The sequence below is a fragment of the Aquarana catesbeiana genome, linkage group LG03 (genome assembly GCF_042186555.1).
Source record: "Aquarana catesbeiana isolate 2022-GZ linkage group LG03, ASM4218655v1, whole genome shotgun sequence".
Lineage (NCBI taxonomy): Eukaryota > Metazoa > Chordata > Amphibia > Anura > Ranidae > Aquarana > Aquarana catesbeiana.
In genome coordinates, this window is record NC_133326.1 from 128,285,677 (window position 1) to 128,304,795 (window position 19,119).

The 19,119-nt window shown below is 40.6% G+C and overlaps 1 protein-coding gene across 1 annotated transcript in view; it reads right to left on the bottom strand.

Moving 5' to 3' along the window:
* FBXO22 (F-box protein 22) overlaps positions 1-18,613 on the bottom strand; it is a 28,495-nt gene extending 9,882 nt beyond the window's left edge. The window contains exons 1-6 of the mRNA XM_073619209.1: positions 18,411-18,613; positions 16,564-16,705; positions 13,388-13,475; positions 11,433-11,528; positions 6,539-6,703; positions 5,527-5,692 (exon numbers count right to left, since the gene is read on the bottom strand). Coding sequence (XP_073475310.1) covers positions 5,527-5,692; positions 6,539-6,703; positions 11,433-11,528; positions 13,388-13,475; positions 16,564-16,705; positions 18,411-18,577 — 824 coding nt within the window. The 5' untranslated portion in view covers positions 18,578-18,613. The remainder of the gene's footprint in view (positions 1-5,526; positions 5,693-6,538; positions 6,704-11,432; positions 11,529-13,387; positions 13,476-16,563; positions 16,706-18,410) is intronic.
* Positions 18,614-19,119: the final 506 nt, after the last annotated feature.

The following is a 19,119-nucleotide window of genomic DNA, read 5'->3' on the forward strand; positions in this document are numbered from 1 at the left end:
TCAGGCAGAGCACTCGGTCCTGAGGGCCTGAACGTTCAGTTTAAGGTATTGTCCTGCTAGGATTCAATACGTTTATGCCACAGGAATGGCCTACATTAATCACCAAGGGGGCACAAGAAGTTGTGTGGCCCGGAGAAGAGTGAATCTTATCCTATCTTGGGCAGAAAACAAACAATGTACATTGCCTATCAGCAGTTTTCATTTTAGGAATAGAAAATTGGCAGGCGGACTACTTGAGTCGCCAGCAGTTGTTCCTGGGAGAATGGTTGCTTCACCCTAATATCTTCCTGTCAATATGTTAAGGATGGGGGATCCCAGACATAGATCTGTTTGCGTCCAGGATCAAAAAAATGGATTGACAACTTTAGGTCAAAAACAAAGGATCCACTAGCATGCGGAACGGATGCCTTGCTATACCCGTGGAATCGGTTCTCACTGATTTGTGCATTCCCTCCTATTCTGCCTGCATCCACGACTTCTTCACAGGATCAAGCAGGAAGGGAAGTCGTTGATTCTTGTGATCCCCAGCGGGGTCCAGGAAATCTTGGTATGCAGAGATCGTAGAGATGGCAGTAGGGAACCCATGGAACCTACCTTCACAGCCAGACCTTCTCTCGCAAAGTCCGGAGTTCCATCATACTTTACAAACGCTAAATTTAACGGTTTGGCTATTGAGGCCCACACTCTGAAGAAGCGTGGGCTGTCAGGTTCGGTAGTTTTCTACCTTGGTTAATGCAGAGCTGGCCTCCATGGTTATATATTATGGAGTCTGGGAAACATATGTCTCCTGGTGTGAAACCAGGAGCTGCACCCCAGGAAATAAGTCAAGGTACAGTCCTTGACTTTTCTGCAGATGGGGTGAGAAATAAAGCTGGCCTTGAGTGCCTTCTAAGGACAGGTCTTGGCATTATCGGTATTATTTCAACCACCACTTGCTTTGCATTCTTTGGCCCATAACTTTATTCAGGGGGTAACACAGCTTAATCTCCGGTTAAGTAACCCCTGAACCCTTGGGACTTGAATTTAGTTTTGTCGGCATTACAAAACAGCCTTTTTTAGGGCCGATACGACATATTCTCTTGGTCTTTTTTTGACAAGGAAACTATTTTTTTCTGGTAACCATATCTGCTGCAAGAAGGGCATCAGTATTGGCTGCTCTTTCTTGTACAGAGCCATATTTGTATTGTTCACAAGGATAAAGGTAGTATTGCGTCCTCATCCTAACTTTTTACCAAAGGTAGTATCTAGTTTTTATCTAAACCAGGATATTGTTCTACCTTCATTTTTCCAGAACCCTGTTCTTTGGAAGAAAAATCACTACTTTTTTTGATGTGGTGAGAGCAGTCAGTCAATGTCTACTTAAAGGCGATTGCTCGGATTCGGAAAATGGATGTTTTTTGTTTGTGTTGCCTGAAGGTCCTAAAAGAGGACAGGCAGCATCGAAATCTACTATTCTAAATAGATTCGACAAGTAATCGTTCAAGCTTATGGTTTAAAGAGGTGGATTCCACCCTCTCAAATCAAAACGCACTCCTCTAGGGCTGTTAGTGTTTCCTGGGCAGTGCATCACCAAGCCTCCATGGCTCAAATCTGCAAGGCCAAAACTTGGTCTTCAGCCCATACATTTACCAAATTCTATCAAATAGACGTAAAAGGTTATGAGGAGATCACCTTTGGGCGCAGTGTACTGCAGGCTGCAGTATAAGTCCTCTAGTCTCTTATTGTCCTACTTTTGTTGTCTCCCTCCCTTCAGTTGGCATTGCTATGGGACATCCCACATAGTAATTACTATGGCTCCGTGTTCTGTGATGTACGATAAGAAAATAGGATTTTTAAAACAGCTTACCTGTAAAATCCTTTTCTTTGAAGTACATCACAGGACACAGAGGTCCCTCCCTTCTTTGGTATACACATGTATTGTTTTGCTACAAACTGAGATACTCCCAGTAGTGGGAGGGGTTATATAGGCAGTGTACTTTTTTGTCTTAGGTCGTGCCAGTGTCCATCACCTGAAGGTGGCCTATAACCCACATAGTAACTACTATGGCTCTGTGTCCCGTGAATGTACTTCAAAGAAAAGGATTTTACAGATAAGCGGTTTTAAAAATCCTATTTTTAATGTAATTTTAAATAGGACCAACAATAGAATAACGTGATAAATAAATAAATGCAGCGCTAAGTGTCATTAACCATGCGTTTTTATGTGGTTAAACGTATAATCAAACATGCGTTTTCATTGATTATACAAACATATAATCAAACATATCACCTTTCATAGGTAATAAGGATGTTCATCCGAAAAAATGTGATGGTGATTCAAAAAATATAAGTGAAAATAAACAACAAATTATAAGTGCAGTGTCTACACACATGAATCATCTAATTAGAATAATATATATCACAGCAGTGTATAGTGGTATATAAAGGAATAAAGTCCATACATAAAAAACTCTAGCGATAACGCTGTGCAAACTGTGGCACTGATGAGATCCCGTAGTGATTGTTACATCTGGTGGGCAATCTTCCTGCATACAGATTTCATATAGAAATAGTAAGGTGGATGTGCTTACCAGAAGGGATGGACACTCTCACCGTACGGCGGGGTGTCATAAGGGCTTGTGATCACTTGTTCAACTTTTTTATCTGATGCTTGTGAAACGTCTGCTGTACCGCTGATGATTTCAAATAAACCTGCTTTTATCGGTTCATGCACCATGTGGAGATTCCCTTTTTTTTCCCTAAGTGGATGACATTGTGACATGGTGAGAACTACATCCTTTCGGCCACCAGTGTATTGGGAGAGGTGAATCCATCCATCCGATGACCTACAGTCTACCTTGTCTCTGAAGTCGCTGTGTATGCAATTTCCGGTACTGTCCATTGGCACGTCTCACCGAGTTTCCAGTGAACACCCATAGGATCATCTGGATCCACAAGCCCTTATGACACCCCGCCGTACGGTGAGAGTGTCCATCCCTTCTGGTAAACGCATCCACCTTACTATTTCTATATGAAATCTGTATGCAGGAAGATTGCCCACCAGATGTAACAATCACTATGGGATCTCATCAGTACCACAGTTTGCACAGCGTTATCGCTAGAGTTTTTTATGTATGGACTTTCCTATATACCACTATACACTGCTGTGATGTAGGGTGATATATATTATTCTAATTAGATGATTCATGTGTGTAGACACTGCACTTATAATTTGTTGTTTATTTGCACTTATATTTTTTGAATCACCATCACATTTTTTCGGATGAACATCCTTATTACCTATGAAAGGTGATATGTTTGATTATATGTTTGTATAATCAATGAAAACGCATGTTTGATTATACGTTTGTTTAACCACAGAACTTAGCGCTCCATTTATTTATCACATTTTGTATACGGTTATCATACTGGTGATGCTGGCTGCTGATTTACACTTTTAAGAGAAAAAAAACATTTTTTTAGTAGCGCAACAATACTTTTCTCTCTTTCTTGTTTAAACAATAGAATAACATTTATATGTTTTCTCTCTTCAGGCAAGCCTATTCCACCTCTATCCAGCAACTGGAATTTTGGTTTCTCCATCTTCTCATTCCTCACAGTTATTACTTTTTGTAATCTCCTTGTCTTTAATTGTATTGTAACTATATTATCTCCCTTTATTTAGTAAAGCACTGCACAAAAGGCTGGCACACAATAAATTCTGTATAATAATAATAGAAAAAGGTGGCTACTGGCACAAATTAATAAGAATTGTGTAAATTTAGTTCATATATTAGTGTTGAGATTGCTCTTGAATGGCACCCTTGGATACAACTATGCACATCAATAATTACACCTGAACCAGATGACATTCATTTAAATGGCAGCCTACTGTCAACATTTTTCTACTATGCTGAAATGGGTGCAGAATGACATCCATACAATTGGGTTAAAGCATTTGTTAACCCCAAAAAAAAAAAAAAAAAAAAAAAAAAATTCCTGTTCCTTTAATGTGAAAGCTGCAGTTTGGTGCTTTTGTTTTTTGCATTACTTCTCTGTATCTCTCCGTTTGCTCATGCCTGCTCCTGTCTTCCCCTCTGAGAACAGACCACAATTATCATGGCTGCTGAGCCATGGTCTACCATGGTCTAAAGGCGTGCCTGCGTCATCCGCAGGTCTCCTCTCTCCTCTGTGTCTGTTTTCAGCTCTCCCCTACTCCCCCTCCCTGTCAACACCGTAGTCATGAGTCATAAAACAATCGTTGTGAAACACGCCTTGTCCCGCTCCACCTCTCTCCTCCCCTATCCTCTCCTCTTGTAAAGACTTTGAGCCCTTTCACACTGATAGCGCCCGGGCGCCGGCGGTAAAGCGCTCTTGCAGTGGCAGTACGGCGGTAATACCCATTGATTTCACTGGGCAGGGGCGCTATAGGAGCGGTGCATTCACCGCACATACAGCGCTGCAAAAAAGCTGCTTGCAGGACTTTGACACGCCCTGCCAGAGCAGCGCCCCAGTGTGAAAGCACTGGGTTTGCAGCTGAGGCTTTTTTCAGGCACTATGCATGCGCTATTTTTAGCGCTGTAGCACCTGAAAAACGCATGTAAGGGGTCTTAGTTGATTGTAATGTTTACCTGAAGCTACTCCTCCCCCTTACTGGTAGTAACTCTAATAATTGAGGGAGAAAGCAGCTTGCAGATTAGTCTTGGATGGTTTTTCCAAAGTTAATCATTTTGTACAATTAAAATAAACTATTTATACATACAGCTTTTTATAGATATTATATTATAAAGTGACTGTTTGCAGATTACTTGATTCTAGACTGTATTACTTGTCATATACAAGGACATCCTCGAAACATATAATTTAAAGCAATCCTGTTGAATAGATCATCTAATAGATCATGCCAATATAACCACAGTGGGTTTATATTTGTATGATGCAGACACCCACAGTATGTGATTTGCACAGGAATCATACCTCATTCCTGTGCACATCACATGCAATGTCTATGTGGTTCCATTTCAGCCATACAGTTTGTATGGCTGCAATATACACCCAAATGGTGCAGGACCCTTCATTTCCTCCACACCCATGCAATGCGATTGTTTCAGACTGCTTTTTTCGATCTGTTTGAGCCCTAGTTCACACTGAAGCAATCCTGGAAATGCAGCACATCCTGTGTGTTTTCACACAGCAACACACTGTGTACATCAGTTATGTGACAGGGTGAAAGATCACAGTTTCCTCTTCTGACATATCTTGCATACCTCAGAAGAAATCTGGGTCCCTCCTACTTGGCTCTCTCTGCTCTGGACAGCAAGGAAGAGGGGATATGTGACTGAGTTTATACCACCTAATTACAAGGTATTTGAACTAGGAAAAAAAAAACCCACACAACACATGCTGCAATGCTTAGGGAAGCATTTAAAATGTATGTAAGCGCATTTTATGGCAACTGGGTTAAAAACCACTTTAAGGCTAGAAAATGATGCTACTACTGGCAAAAAAAGTTAACTTCTATATGATAATTCAACCAGGTGTACTTACGTCTGTGAGGAAAATGATGAAAGGTACTCAACCTGGCCCCCGGCAATGATAATACTTTTCTCATTTAGAGGGTTTAAGACTTGATGTAAGAAGCGAGTTGCTCCATGTCTCCATGTGTTGTATCCAAAGATCAGGACCACACGTAGGTCTGGATTATTTTTAAGACCTGTAAACCACAATTAAGAAACTCATGATACAAGGAAGTCATGAACTATAATGCTGTAATCAGCCTAAACCCTTTTACTGTCCAGTCTGTACATGGTGTGGACCTGACAGTGGGCAGTTTTACATACACTCCTGATGGCTGCAGCCGCTGGGAGTGTGTGTATATTTGACGACCCAACGGCCAGCTGTCATCAAAAAATCATAACACAGATGTCCCCTATGTGATGAAAAAATCGTTTTTTTAAACTGTGAAAAATTAAAGTTACATCAAAGCACATAAAAACCCCCTTAAAAAATATGTTTGAGGCCCCCCCCCCATATAAACGTTAGCGCACATGTCATGGGCACCTATGCAAGAAAACATCAATTGTGATAGAGATATATAATAATAATAATAATAATAATATTAAATATATATATATATATATATATATATATATATATATATATATATATCTCTATCAAGCATGCCAGAGTGTGAGCAATAACTCTAGCACTAAAGCTCCTGGGTAACGCAAACAAACTGCTGACCTGTAGGGGGCTTTTAAAGAGTCATACATCGAAAACACAGGGGTACTGAAGTCTGTTGCCATTTCAGGGGCACGCGCAATGTTAAGGTATGTTTGGTGTCTATTTATTCAGTGCAACCTCATCTTTTATATTTAATAAAAAATTGGGTAATCGTGTGCCCTAAAATTAAACTTGAGTGTATTTTTAATTGACATTAAAATCTAACACACTATAATATAGATATTTACACACACAGTATATTTTATATGAGCAAAATGACAGCAGTAAGTTATCTCAGGTCTCTATTTGTGCATTGTACTAAACAATATCAGCTCACCAGCCTCCTCAAGTTTGCTCTCATCAAACACTTTACACTTGGAGTCTTTAAAGAACTGAAATTTTTGGATTTTAACTCCAGTGATTTTGGGGAACAGAAGTGCAAAGCCAGACTCTCCATCTTCCATTTCCACTGGCTGATTATTTGTGGATCCTATGGGAGTAACTGGAAAAAAAAAAAAAAAGTGAGAAATTAGAACTGTGGTGACTTCACATCAAATATTTTATCCAATATGAAGCATACTTGTATCAATGCTCTTTTCAAATGACTTTGCAGTCAAGGAAAACAATCAGAAGGTTAATACATTCTAATAATAATAATCAGGGATTACATTTGATTTTAGTTTTCTTTTTGTAAACCTTCAACATAGAAATAAATTACCAGCTGAATTTAACTTTTGTGTTGCATCAAGTGATGGTTTTAGCCATAAGATTGATTAAAACAATGGGATCAAATGACTAGTTGTATGAAAAAAAAAAAAAAAAAGATCTGCCTTTGATACAGTTGACCACCCCCTCCTCCTCAAAAAACTCAATTTGCTTGGTCTCCATGGCTGCACTCTTCGTTGGTTCAAATCTTACCCATCTCACCACACCTTCAGTGTCACTTACAACTCCATTTCCTCCTCTCCAACTCCTCTTACCGTTGGGGTCCCCCAAGGTTCTGTACTAGGACCTCTACTATTTTCAAGCTACAGGTTTTCCCATGGCTTCCACTACCATTTATATGCCAATGACACCCAAATCTATCTCTCTGCCCCTCAGCTCGCCCCATGAGTCTCCTCACACATCACTAATTTACTAACAGATATATCAGCCTGGATGTCAAACCACTTCCTCAAACTGAATCCGAATCTGAATCTAAAACCGAGCTCTCAATATTTCCTCCCCCACGTGCCCCTTCCCCTGACTTCTCTGTCAATATTAATGGCACATCTATCAGTCTGTCCCTACATGCCAGGGTGCTAGGGGTAACCTTAGACGCTGGGCTGTCCTTTCATGCACATATCCAATCCATGTCGAAATCATGCCGCCTTAGCCTACGCAACATTTCCAGAATATGCCCCTTTTTAACTAATGACACCACAAAGCTTCCAATTCACTCCCTGGTTATCTCTCGCCTCGACTACTGCAACTCCCTCCTCATTGGTTTACCTTTACATAGACTATCCCCCCCTTCAGTCCATAATGAATGCTGCTGCAAGACTCATCCACCTTACAAACCATACAGTGTCCTCCACCCCTCTCTGCCAATCCCTCCACTGGCTTCCACTCACCCAATGAATAAAATTCAAAGTGCTAACAATAATTTACAAAGCCATCCATAACTCTGCCCCCAGCTACATCACTAACCTAGTCCCAAAATACCAACCAAGCCGTTCTCTCTTCGGTCCTTCCAAGACCTTCTGCTTTCTAGCTCCCATGTCACCTCCAGGACTTCTCCAGAGCTTCTCCCATGCTTTGGAACTCCCTATCCCAATCTGTCAGACTATCTCCTAATCTATCCATCTTTAGACAATCCCTGAAAACCCTTCTCTTTAAAAGAAGCTTTCTGCTTCTAACTGATAAACTGTTTTACTTCCTCCATCAGCTCATCCCCCACAGCTATTACCTTTTGTATCAATTGACCCTCCCTTTTTAGATTGTAAGCTCTAATGAGCAGGGCTCTCTGATGCCTCTTGTACCAAATTGTAATGCAACTATAATGTCTGCCTTCCTTTTCTTAAGCAGTGCGCAAACTGTTGGCGCTATATAAATCCTGCATAATAATAATAATAATACTAATCATAATAATAATAAATAAATAATAAGTGTATGGCTAGCATGTGCAGCCAGTTGAAGACATGTCACAGGAAGCCTTGCATAACTCAGACTTGACCAGTACAGCAGTGGCCAAAAGTTTCGAGAATGATGCAAATATTACATTTTCATAAAGTCTGCAGTTTTTATGATGGTGATTTGTATATACTCCAGAATGTTATGGAGAGTGCCTAGTTCACACTGGTGCCCTGCATTTTAAATCACATGCGATATATGTGCGATGCAAATTCAGCCATACGGATTGCATGTCTGAATTCGCCTCACATTCGGACCAAAGTCATGCAGGACCCTTTTTCCGCACCAGAATTGGATCGCATAGGTGTTTAAACCCACGCAATCCCATTCATGTTCGAACTGACAGTTCGCACTACGATATGCGGACCGATCTGGGGGTGTCATTAACTTTGCGCAATTCAGGTGTGATGTGGGAACCCACACTGGATTCGCAGGGCTCTTGCATCGCACCAGTGTGAACCAAGTCCCATAAAAAAGAAGGCTTCAGGGCGCCCAAGAAAGTCCAGCAAGTGACAGGACTGTCTCCTGCGGGATCAGGGCACCACCAGTGCAGATCTTGCTCAACAATGGCAGCAGGCAGGTGTGAGTGCATCTGGCTGCACAGTGAGAAGACTTTTGGAGGATGACCTGGTGTCAAGAAGGGCAGCAAAAAAGCTACTTCTATCCAGGAAAAACATCAGGGACAGACTGATATTCTGCAAAAGGTACAGGGATTGGAATGCTAATGACTGGAGTAAAGTATTTCTCTATAATTAATCCCTTTTCTAATTGTTTGGGGCATCTGGAAAAAACCTTCTCCGGAGAAGAAAAGGTGAGATCTACCATCAGTCCTGTGTCATACCAACAGTAAAGCATCCTGAGACCATTCATGTGTGGGGTTTGCCTCACTCAAAACTTTGCCTAAGAACGCAGCCATGTATAAAAAAATAGCATGATGGAGCACCTTGCCATAAGGCAAAAGTGATAAGCAAGTGGCTTGGGGAACAAAACATGGCCAGGAAACTCCTCAGACCTTAATCCCATTGAAAACTTGTGGTCAATCCTCAAGAGGCGGGTGAACAAAGAAAACACCCCACAACCCACAAATTCTAACAAACTCCAAGCATTGATTATGCAAGAATAGGCTGCCATCAGTTAGGATGTGGCCCAGAAGTTGATTGACAGCATGCCAGGGCGAATTGCAGAGGTCTCGAAAAAGAAGGGTCAACATTGCACATATTGACTCTTTGCATAAACCTAATGTAATTGTCAATAAAAGCCTTTGACACTTATGAAATGCTTGCAATTATACTTCAGTATACCATAGTAACATTTGACAAAAAGACCTAACACTGAAGCAGCAGACTGTGAAAATTAATATTTGTGTAATTAACAAAACTTTTGGCCACGGCTGTACATGTATGGGATGCACATGAAAATAAGCAAATAACTGTACTATGCCCATCGCAACCACAACTTATAAAAGTGTAAAATGTATCATCTCCTAAATGTAGTAAAGTCTATTTAGGAATCGGAACAGAAAAGTTGTGTTTCATGATGTGTTGTTACCTGGTTCACATTATTTAATTCCAGTTATTCTATGACTACAATAAAATGCTGAACTTCAGGAAAGTCCTGGGGTAAACCTCAGTACTGTTAGGCGACTCACTATTACCTAATTAAAATCCTCAGTCAAAACACTGTCCTGCCTTCCCTGTCCTTACTTGCACCTCACACTCACCCACCGACCCAAACGGCATACGTATAAAACAAATGCTCAAGGGCCCAGAATGCGGAAACTGATCTGCAGCAGGTGTCAAAGCAATGCTACCGACACCCTAAACCAAGACAGCAAATGCAGCGCGTTTGCCTGCTTCTGACATATGGTAAAGAAATCCCACGCAAATGCAGTGCATTTTTTAAAGTAGTGCATGCAGTGCAATTTCAACCCAGTCAAATTAATAGGCTAAAAACATGCTGCACTCAAATCCTTCCTGGTGTGAATTGGCCCTTACTCCACAACCCTTTCTTGGAGGCACACATGCTGTTAATTATTCTTGGTACAAATGTCAACTATAAAAAAGAATACTGATGATTTACGTTAACCCCTTCACGCCGACCGCAAGCAAATATGCGTTCTCGGCTTGGAGGGGTTATACCAATGGCGCCGCTTTCAAAAAAATACCTAGTATTCCAAAACGCCGATTTCTGCGTTTTGAATACTTTTAAGGGCAAAAGGAGAAATTTGGGGTCTTATAGACCCCTGCTCCATCCATAAAGAGTACCTGTTACTGACTATTACTGTTACAAGGGATGTTTACATTCCTTGTGACAGCAATAAAAATGATCAGAATTTTTATTTTTTTTAAAGAGAGTGTAAAAAATAAAAACATGCTCGCGTGTAGAAGCGAACGCATTCGTAAGTCGCGCCTGGAAATGTAAACGGTGGTCAAACCACACATGTGAGGTATCACCGTGATTGTTAGAGTGAGAGCAATAATTCTAGCACAGGATCTCCTCTGTAACTAAACTGGTAACCTGTAGAAATTTTTAAAACGTTGCCTATGGAGATTTTGAAGTACCGTAGTTTGTTGCCATTCCACTAGTGTGCGCAATTTCAAAGCATGACATTTTAGGTCTCTATTTACTCGGCATAACATCATCTTTCACATTATCCAAAAAAAAAGTTGGCCAACTTTATGGTTTTGTTTCTTTTTTAATTCATGAAAGGGTCTTTTTTTTTTTTTTTTTTTAACAAAAAATATTGTGTTGAAAGACCGCTGCGCAAATTGCAAGTGACATAAAATATTGCAACGATCTGCATTTTATTCTCTAGGGTCTGTACAAAAAAAAAAATATAATATAATATGATAATATATTTTTTTTTTTTTTGGGGGGGGGGGGGGGGGTGTTTCAAGTAATTTTTCTAGCAAAAAAAATACACATTTTAACTTGTAAGCAACAAATGTCAGAAAAAGGCTTAGGCATTAAGGAGGAAGAAAGAAAGAAAAAAAAAAAAAACAAACACACTCACAAAAAGAAATCTACTGGAGATACAACCTGCCCTGAGTTTATATTACCTACAATTCCTGGTGTAGCAAGTCCAACAATTTGACATTCACTAGGTAGAAGCTTCTCCAAGGCAGTTGCCATTTCTGAACCAGGTTTCTTTTTTGCTGGGGAAAAAAAAAGAAAAAAACAACTTTAGCAGAAGTCAGTAGACATGCAGAATGAATAGGTAATACAAATCAAAGGACAAACAAGAAGGTGCAGCATAATGAGGTTACCAAAATCCAGTCCCAGACCATTTTTATTTTGTGCATAGTTATCTATCCGAAAAACAAAATCTGTGTTTTTAACTGCATTTTGTGAATAAGTGGTATATGTAATAATTATAGCTTTGTCTTTTTCATTTAAAAACACCAAAAGACCAGCTGTGTTTTGCTTAACCATATATTTTAAATACTTCCAAGTGAGATATCTTGAAGCACAAATGAAAGTGACCTGACTAATCTTATAACTAGTCTTTTTAAACTAGATTGTTGTATGCTCGTATTATATTTGTCACTCTGATCACGTATCTCTTTAGCCGCATTGTGGAGACTTTCTTAGTCTGTGTAGGCTGGGCACACCTATGAGAATTGGATGTGACTTTCCCCACATCCAATTTGTATGACAGGAGATTGTGACCGGCTCTCTATGGAGCTGGTTCACATATCTCAGATGCGGATTGCACAGGTACACTGTGCGTCTTTGGCTGCTGGCACTATATAACAATAATAATAAAAAGTTGTTGATATAAAAACTTGAGAAAAAAAAAAAAAACAACTAAAAAAAGTCAACAACGTAGACCCATGTCCTGTGGAGGTATATACTATTGTATGGACTACCGCAATGTTGTACAACATATAGTCTGCAAGTATACTATCTATAGCTCCAGGCTATCAACTTTTTGGTGGCAGGAGCTGATATTATGGCAGTTTAGTGCAGTAATGTACGATTCCTGAACAGCGTGCAGGGAAATGACTAGCCCAGCTTCTGATCAGTACTGGAATTCCTAGGTGCCCTATGTGTGCCCTGGAAAAACATCACAGGTCACATGTACATGGGTGCATGCCAGTCTAACAATGCTTTCTTCCTGGTGATATAATCGTATCTAGTAACATTTGCAGGCTCTTAAAAACAAAGTTAGTGTTGTAATCTGGCTTTAATGTTCCACATCAAACGTATTCAGATGTTCTAAACAGCACTGACATGTGGGCTTGTGCTCCAGGTCCCTGCAACTGTGTACATACTGTATTTTTAATGTGGGACTCAATGGGAAAGGCTGGACAAGCTTGACATAGGGGGTTATTTACGAAAGACAAACCCACTTTGCATTACAAGTGCACTGCAAGTGTACTTGGAAGCGCAGTCGCTGTAAATCTGAGGGGTAGCTCTGAAATGAGGGGTAGCTCTGAAATGAGGGGTAGCTCTGAAATGAGGGGTAGCTCTGAAATGAGGGGTAGCTCTGAAATGAGGGGTAGCTCTGAAATGAGGGGTAGCTCTGAAATGAGGGGTAGCTCTGAAATGAGGGGTAGCTCTGAAATGAGGGGTAGCTCTGAAATGAGGGGTAGCTCTGAAATGAGGGGTAGCTCTGAAATGAGGGGTAGCTCTGAAATGAGGGGTAGCTCTGAAATGAGGGGTAGCTCTGAAATGAGGGGTAGCTCTGAAATGAGGGGTAGCTCTGAAATGAGGGGTAGCTCTGAAATGAGGGGTAGCTCTGAAATGAGGGGTAGCTCTGAAATGAGGGGTAGCTCTGAAATGAGGGGTAGCTCTGAAATGAGGGGTAGCTCTGCTGATTTTATCATCCAATCATGTGCAAGCTAAAATGCTGTTTTTTATTTCTTTGCATGTCCCCCCTGATCTACAGCAACTGCACTTCCAAGTGCACTTGTAGTGCAAAGTGGATTTGCCTTTCGTAAATAACCCCCATAGAGCTACTATGAGCAGCCATGCACTAACAAATGTCTAAATGTATTTTACACCATATTACCTTTCTTTGGTCCACAGTTTCCCCCTTGGTCATTAAGTGACCCAAAGTCTGTGAAGTACAGAAACATTTCTGGAATAATATATATTTTCTACAAGAGAGAGGACATATTAAACATTTAGTTATATCCAAGCATAAAAATGCATTATATGACAGATTTACAGTACAATCATATCTAAAAGGAGAGCTTCAACAAAAAAGTGGGAAAGGATCCATTTACATCTTGACTGATGGTGAACTCTATGTTTAAGATGTCAACCAATCTCTCTACTAAATGCAATGGACACCTTCCTACGCTCCGATATAGTCACAAAAAAGTCTGTACAACTTTCTGCTCACCTCCAAGAATAAAGTGATCTTCTGGCTACATAGTTGGCATCATATGCTAAACCCTGGTGCAAGCTGGCTACTAAATTGAACCTCTGGCTGCATAATAAAAAAACAAACTCTATCCACCTATCAGACACCAGATTTACTTACTCATGTATAAAACGGTGTTTAAAACCAAATCTGCTTGTGTTGTCCAAAGCACCAAAATGGAATTGGTTGCTGTGGATGACATGATGCTTTCAGACACCTGAGAGCCACTGGGTGGAACTGGCAGACCTAGACATGAACAGCTTAGAACCAAGTGAGTACCAACAAAATGGAGTCTGCTTGTTATACTAGCCATCAGAGACATCCTTGTTTTCTTGCTGTTAATACCTGTGACGCGGATAAGGGGGGTACCCGCTTTCTAGAATTAAAAAAAAAAAAAAAAAATCTACAAAAAATACAGTACTACTAAGTTATACACTGATCTGTATACAAAATAAAGTAACACAAAGCAGGATATATAGTTTTATTTGAATGAAAACTCAAACTGAGAAATGTCATTAAAGCGAAGTTCCACCCAAAAGTGGAACTTCCGCTTTAAGGTCTCCTCCCCAGCTCCTGTTTGCAAAACAGAGCTTTTGGGGAAGAGGGGGGGGAGCAAGTACACAATTTTGCCAGGTACCTGCTCCCACTTCCATTCCGGAAGCTCTCCCTCCCGAAGTCTTCTGGGACACATGACATGTCCTAGAAGACTTCGGGACCAGTCACAGAGCACAGTGCCGCATGCGCAGTGGCCACCCGGCTGTGAAGGTGCAAGCTGTGACAGCTGGGTGCCCATAGCAGAGATGCCGGCGCTGCCAAGGGAAGACACGGGGAGAACACAGTGCAGGTGAGTGCATCTCTGGATCGTGGGACAGGTGAGCGGCTGTTTATTAAAAGTCAGCAACTACACTTTTTGTAGCTGCTGACTTTAAATAAACAAAAATATGACTGGAACTCCACTTTAATAAACAGGTACAGATCAATAGAAATTCTATATAAAAAAGTAATACACATCTTAACCAAACAGAAATAAAATCATCTGAGGCTGTAAAAAACACAAATATAATACAAAGGGTCAGGCAATGCAGAGGCTAAATTCACCTTTAGAACATGTTACAACCGTATTTATGGTGTAACATGTTTCAGCAACCATCCCCCCTTCACCCCCCGACTGACAGTGGGCGGGGATTCCTCCCCCCACAGCTGCTGTCACTTTGAAAAATCGAAGTGGCTGTGCGGGCTACACCCGAGACCTGTGAATGAAGAAACTACTGTTCTAGGCTGCCGTCTTCCACCATGGCAGAGGGCTTGTAGTTTGCAACAGTCTACAAGTGAACTGATCACTATTCTAACTGAAAGCCCTACAGGAAAGCTGCAGGAAAAACTAATAAATGCAATTTTTTTCCCTACAAAATCATATGCATTTATTATTATTTTGTCCCTAAAGATGAACTTAGCCTCCAAACCTTTTGACTTTTTTATTATTTTTCTTGCACATATTTGGGTCTTCTTAGGAAAGTGTATTTTCACTCCATTCACTAAGCTAAGGGTAAATTCCAATGCAAAGTGAACAGCCTATTTTCCTTTAGTAAATCAACCCCGATATATTGGTTTTACATATTACTTATTCTATTACCCACTCTCATTGGATAAAAGCAACGTCTTCAACAGCATTTACTGCAATAAGGAGTCATTTGCTATTACCTTCATGTCCTGCTTCAGTGCTCTTCCTTGTTTATGCTAAAATCACGACATGCAGTAACAAACATTAAACAATTCAGAAATTGCAATGTGCACTGAAAGAATGTATGGTTTTCTTTAATTACTCTTACATCTGGGTTCAGTTTCTTCTGGTTTCACTTTTGAGATGGCTTACTCTATGACTGACACTCAACACTACCAGAGCAGAGGTCTCCAAACTGTGGCCCGGGGGCCAGATGCGGTCCTTTGCTTGCATTTATGTGGCCCTTGGGGCATTAGTCATCCCACTGGAATGAGACACTATTCTGCCCACTGATACCAACAATGGAGCACTATTTCTCCCAATGACACCAACAATGGGGCACTATTCCTCCCCTAATACCAAAGATGGGGTACTTTTTACTCCCACTGATGCCAGAAAAAAAAAAATCTATTCCTGCTGGCCACAGTCCGGCCCCCTAAAGTTTGAAGGACAGTAAACTGACCCTTTGTTTGGAAAGTTTAAAGTCCCCTGCTCTAGAGCATTGTTATGTCATATTCTCAATTTTTTTACAGTATGTCTGGAAGTTTATGTTTTTTAATGTATGTACACTGAAATGTTTGATCTTATTCATAAAATAAAAAATAAAAAATTGTAATATAAAAAAAGAAAATTGCAATGCAAATGAAAAGCATAGTCCACCTTTCTGACCATATTTCAGGTTACAGCTATTTTTAGGGTGTAACATGAAACATGTTCACACTCTCCAGCTATCCTTCCCCCTCAAACCACCCCTGCACAACCACATCATTCATTCACAGGGATCTGTGAATAAGATAATTACAAGTCCCATCTGCCTCTTTGGCTGAGGGACTCGTACAGCTCAAGGGAGCACAAGTACAGTGATGTCACCGCACTGGTAGTCCATTGTTCACTTCTTCCAGCCCCATAACAGGTCTATAGCTCTGTATGAACCTGGGGCTAAAGGAAGAGTCAGCAGGAGCCTGTGCAGTGCACCTGCAATGCTCTCCAAAGCTAAAGTTTAATAAATGCACTTTTTTTATTATTATTATTGTGGGTGCATTTATTACATTTTTGAAAATGGTGGCCTGTGCCTTTAGATTGGATTAAAGTGTCATACCTCAAGTTCTTCTGTCACAGCATGGACCAGAGAATGACCACCCAAATCCATGCTGCTTCCTGCTCCAATGGAGGATATCCAGGTTATTTTTTGCCTTGCTTTCAGCTTTCGACAAGCACAAACCCTCCACAGTCTGCAAACACTGAGACCAAAAATAGCGAATTAAATGAAATATATCAAAACAAGACATGATCACTATGTTTTCTCCATGAAAACAAATTGCCTTTTTAATTCTAATCTGCAGCAATCTGATTTTCTACAACTTCACATTTATCTTTTAACCCTAAAAAGTCCTTTCCGTTGATCTTGGCCTCCTCCAAATCCCTTTTATTTGTCTTTTGGCTGCTGTGATTAGATTTCCTGTTAGAGGGTGGCTAGGTTTATTCTCCATCACCCTAATGTATGTAGAAATGTGACCACCCTCTCTTGTTCTCCCACTGAGATGAACTATAGGCTGTATAGTAGAGCTGCACGATTAATCCTTAAGAATCTGTATTGCAATTTTTTTCCCCGTTGCGATCTTGACAGAGTATTTTCTCTGCTCTGCTTAAGTCGATAGCTGTCAAAAGATAGGAGAAGAAGAAAAAAAAAAAAAAAAAAAAAAAAAAACGGGCAGTCTGCCAAGAATCACAACATTCTTTAGCAGTGGAACTTATGTATAAACATTGTAACAATTTGTCCTTTAGATCAAAAGGAAAACACTTTGGTGTGTAAATGAGGGAAGTTTAACCACTTAAAAACACTAAATCTTTTTCTGACATTTGTTGGTTTCAAGTTAAAATCTTTTTTTTTTTTTTTTTTTACTCAGAACCCCCAAACATACATAAAATTGCATTTGAATGACTGCTGCGCAAATACAGTGTGACATAAAATATTGCAACAACCACCATTTTATTCTCTAGGGTCTCTACAAAAAAAAAATATATAGAGAGAGAGAGAGAGAGAGAGAGAGAGAGATAGATAGATATAATTTTTTTTGTAGAGACCCTAGAGAATAAAATGGTGGTTGCTGCAATATTTTATGTCACACTGTATTTGCGCAGCAGTCATTCAAATGCAATTTTTTGGGGAAAAAAAATTACACTTTAATGAATAAAAAAAAAAAAAAAAAAAAAACCCAAACCAGTAAAGTTAGCCCAATTTGTTTTTGTATACTGTGAAAGATTTTACACCGCAAGAATCATGATCCTTTTATTCTAAGCAAAAAAATAGTGATGATCATTTTAGTCAGAATCGTGCAGCTCTACTGTATCGTGTGCATAGAGCAATGTACAGCCCACAACTAATGTGCACTGCTTGTTCAAACAAACTGAAGTGAGGGGGGGGGGGGGGAGGTTTAGTAGCTCACATAGGACATTACAAGGATGCAGAGAAACACAGTAAAAAATGTTTTATGAAAAAATAGATTACAGGGCTATTAAAGTGGAACTCCACCCATAATTGGAGTCCCCCCCTATCCCCTCAGTCCTCTAGGACACATCACAGGTCCCAGAAGACTGCGGGACCATTTACAAAGTGCAGCGTGGCTCTTGCATGCGTAGTGGGCAGCCGGCTGTGAAGCCAAAGGCAGCATAGTCGGCTGCCCACAGTTAGGATGCCTGCGCCAGGAACCTGGAGGCTGGTGAACAACTGGCTTGGGTGAGGACAGCGCTGGATCCCTGGACAGGTAAGTGTCCTCCTATTAATAGTCAGCAGATACATGATTTGTAGCTGCTGACTGAGGGTTTAGTTCCACTGTAATTGGAATTACATTAAAAAGTCTGAATAATAACAATAGCACCCAGCCCCGCCCACAATGGGTGAAATACATGAAGTCAAAGGGCCCTTCCCATAATAAAAGTACACACCAGGCCGCTCTCAGTAGCGTTTTGCTGGGCAGGAAGCTCATCACTCTCTCCACCACCTCGGCCAGGCTGCTGAGGACGTAGTGTCCCTGGTTCTCAAGGCTGTTGTGGCTCCTGGGCCCATTGCTGTCCCCCATATCGCCATACAGATCCAATTCCATCTCCGACATTTTTAATAAGCCTTCCACTTCCGCCGGAACTGGCTCGTTGCCGTGGAAACCACGTAAGCCGTAGCCAGGCCGCTGACGTCACCGCCATGTTTGATCAGGGAAGAGCTGTGTGGGGAAGGCGTTGTAAAGCGCATGTCTGCTGTACAAGGAGCTGGAATGATAGTGAAAGCGCAAAAGAGGCATTGAGTGAGTTGATTAGGTGCTTGGAAGGAAATTGTCTTATGTGTAAACATGCTATACACTCTCCAGAAGTATCTGCATAACACAAAAATTTTCATCCAGATTCTACAGTGTGCCTTATGTCACCCAATGCTAAAACGTGGGAAGGTGTGAAAAAAACGAAACATCAGTTAAAAGGAACGTATAAATAAAAAAACTGATTGTGAGCGGCCAGGATCTTTTAACCACTTTAATACCCCCTTCCCCTACCCCCTTTTACCCCCCTCCTGCCCAGGATGTTTTCAGCTTTTAGTGCTGTCGCACTTTGAATGACAATTGAAAGGTCATACAACACTTTAACCAAACACATTTTTTAAACCAGA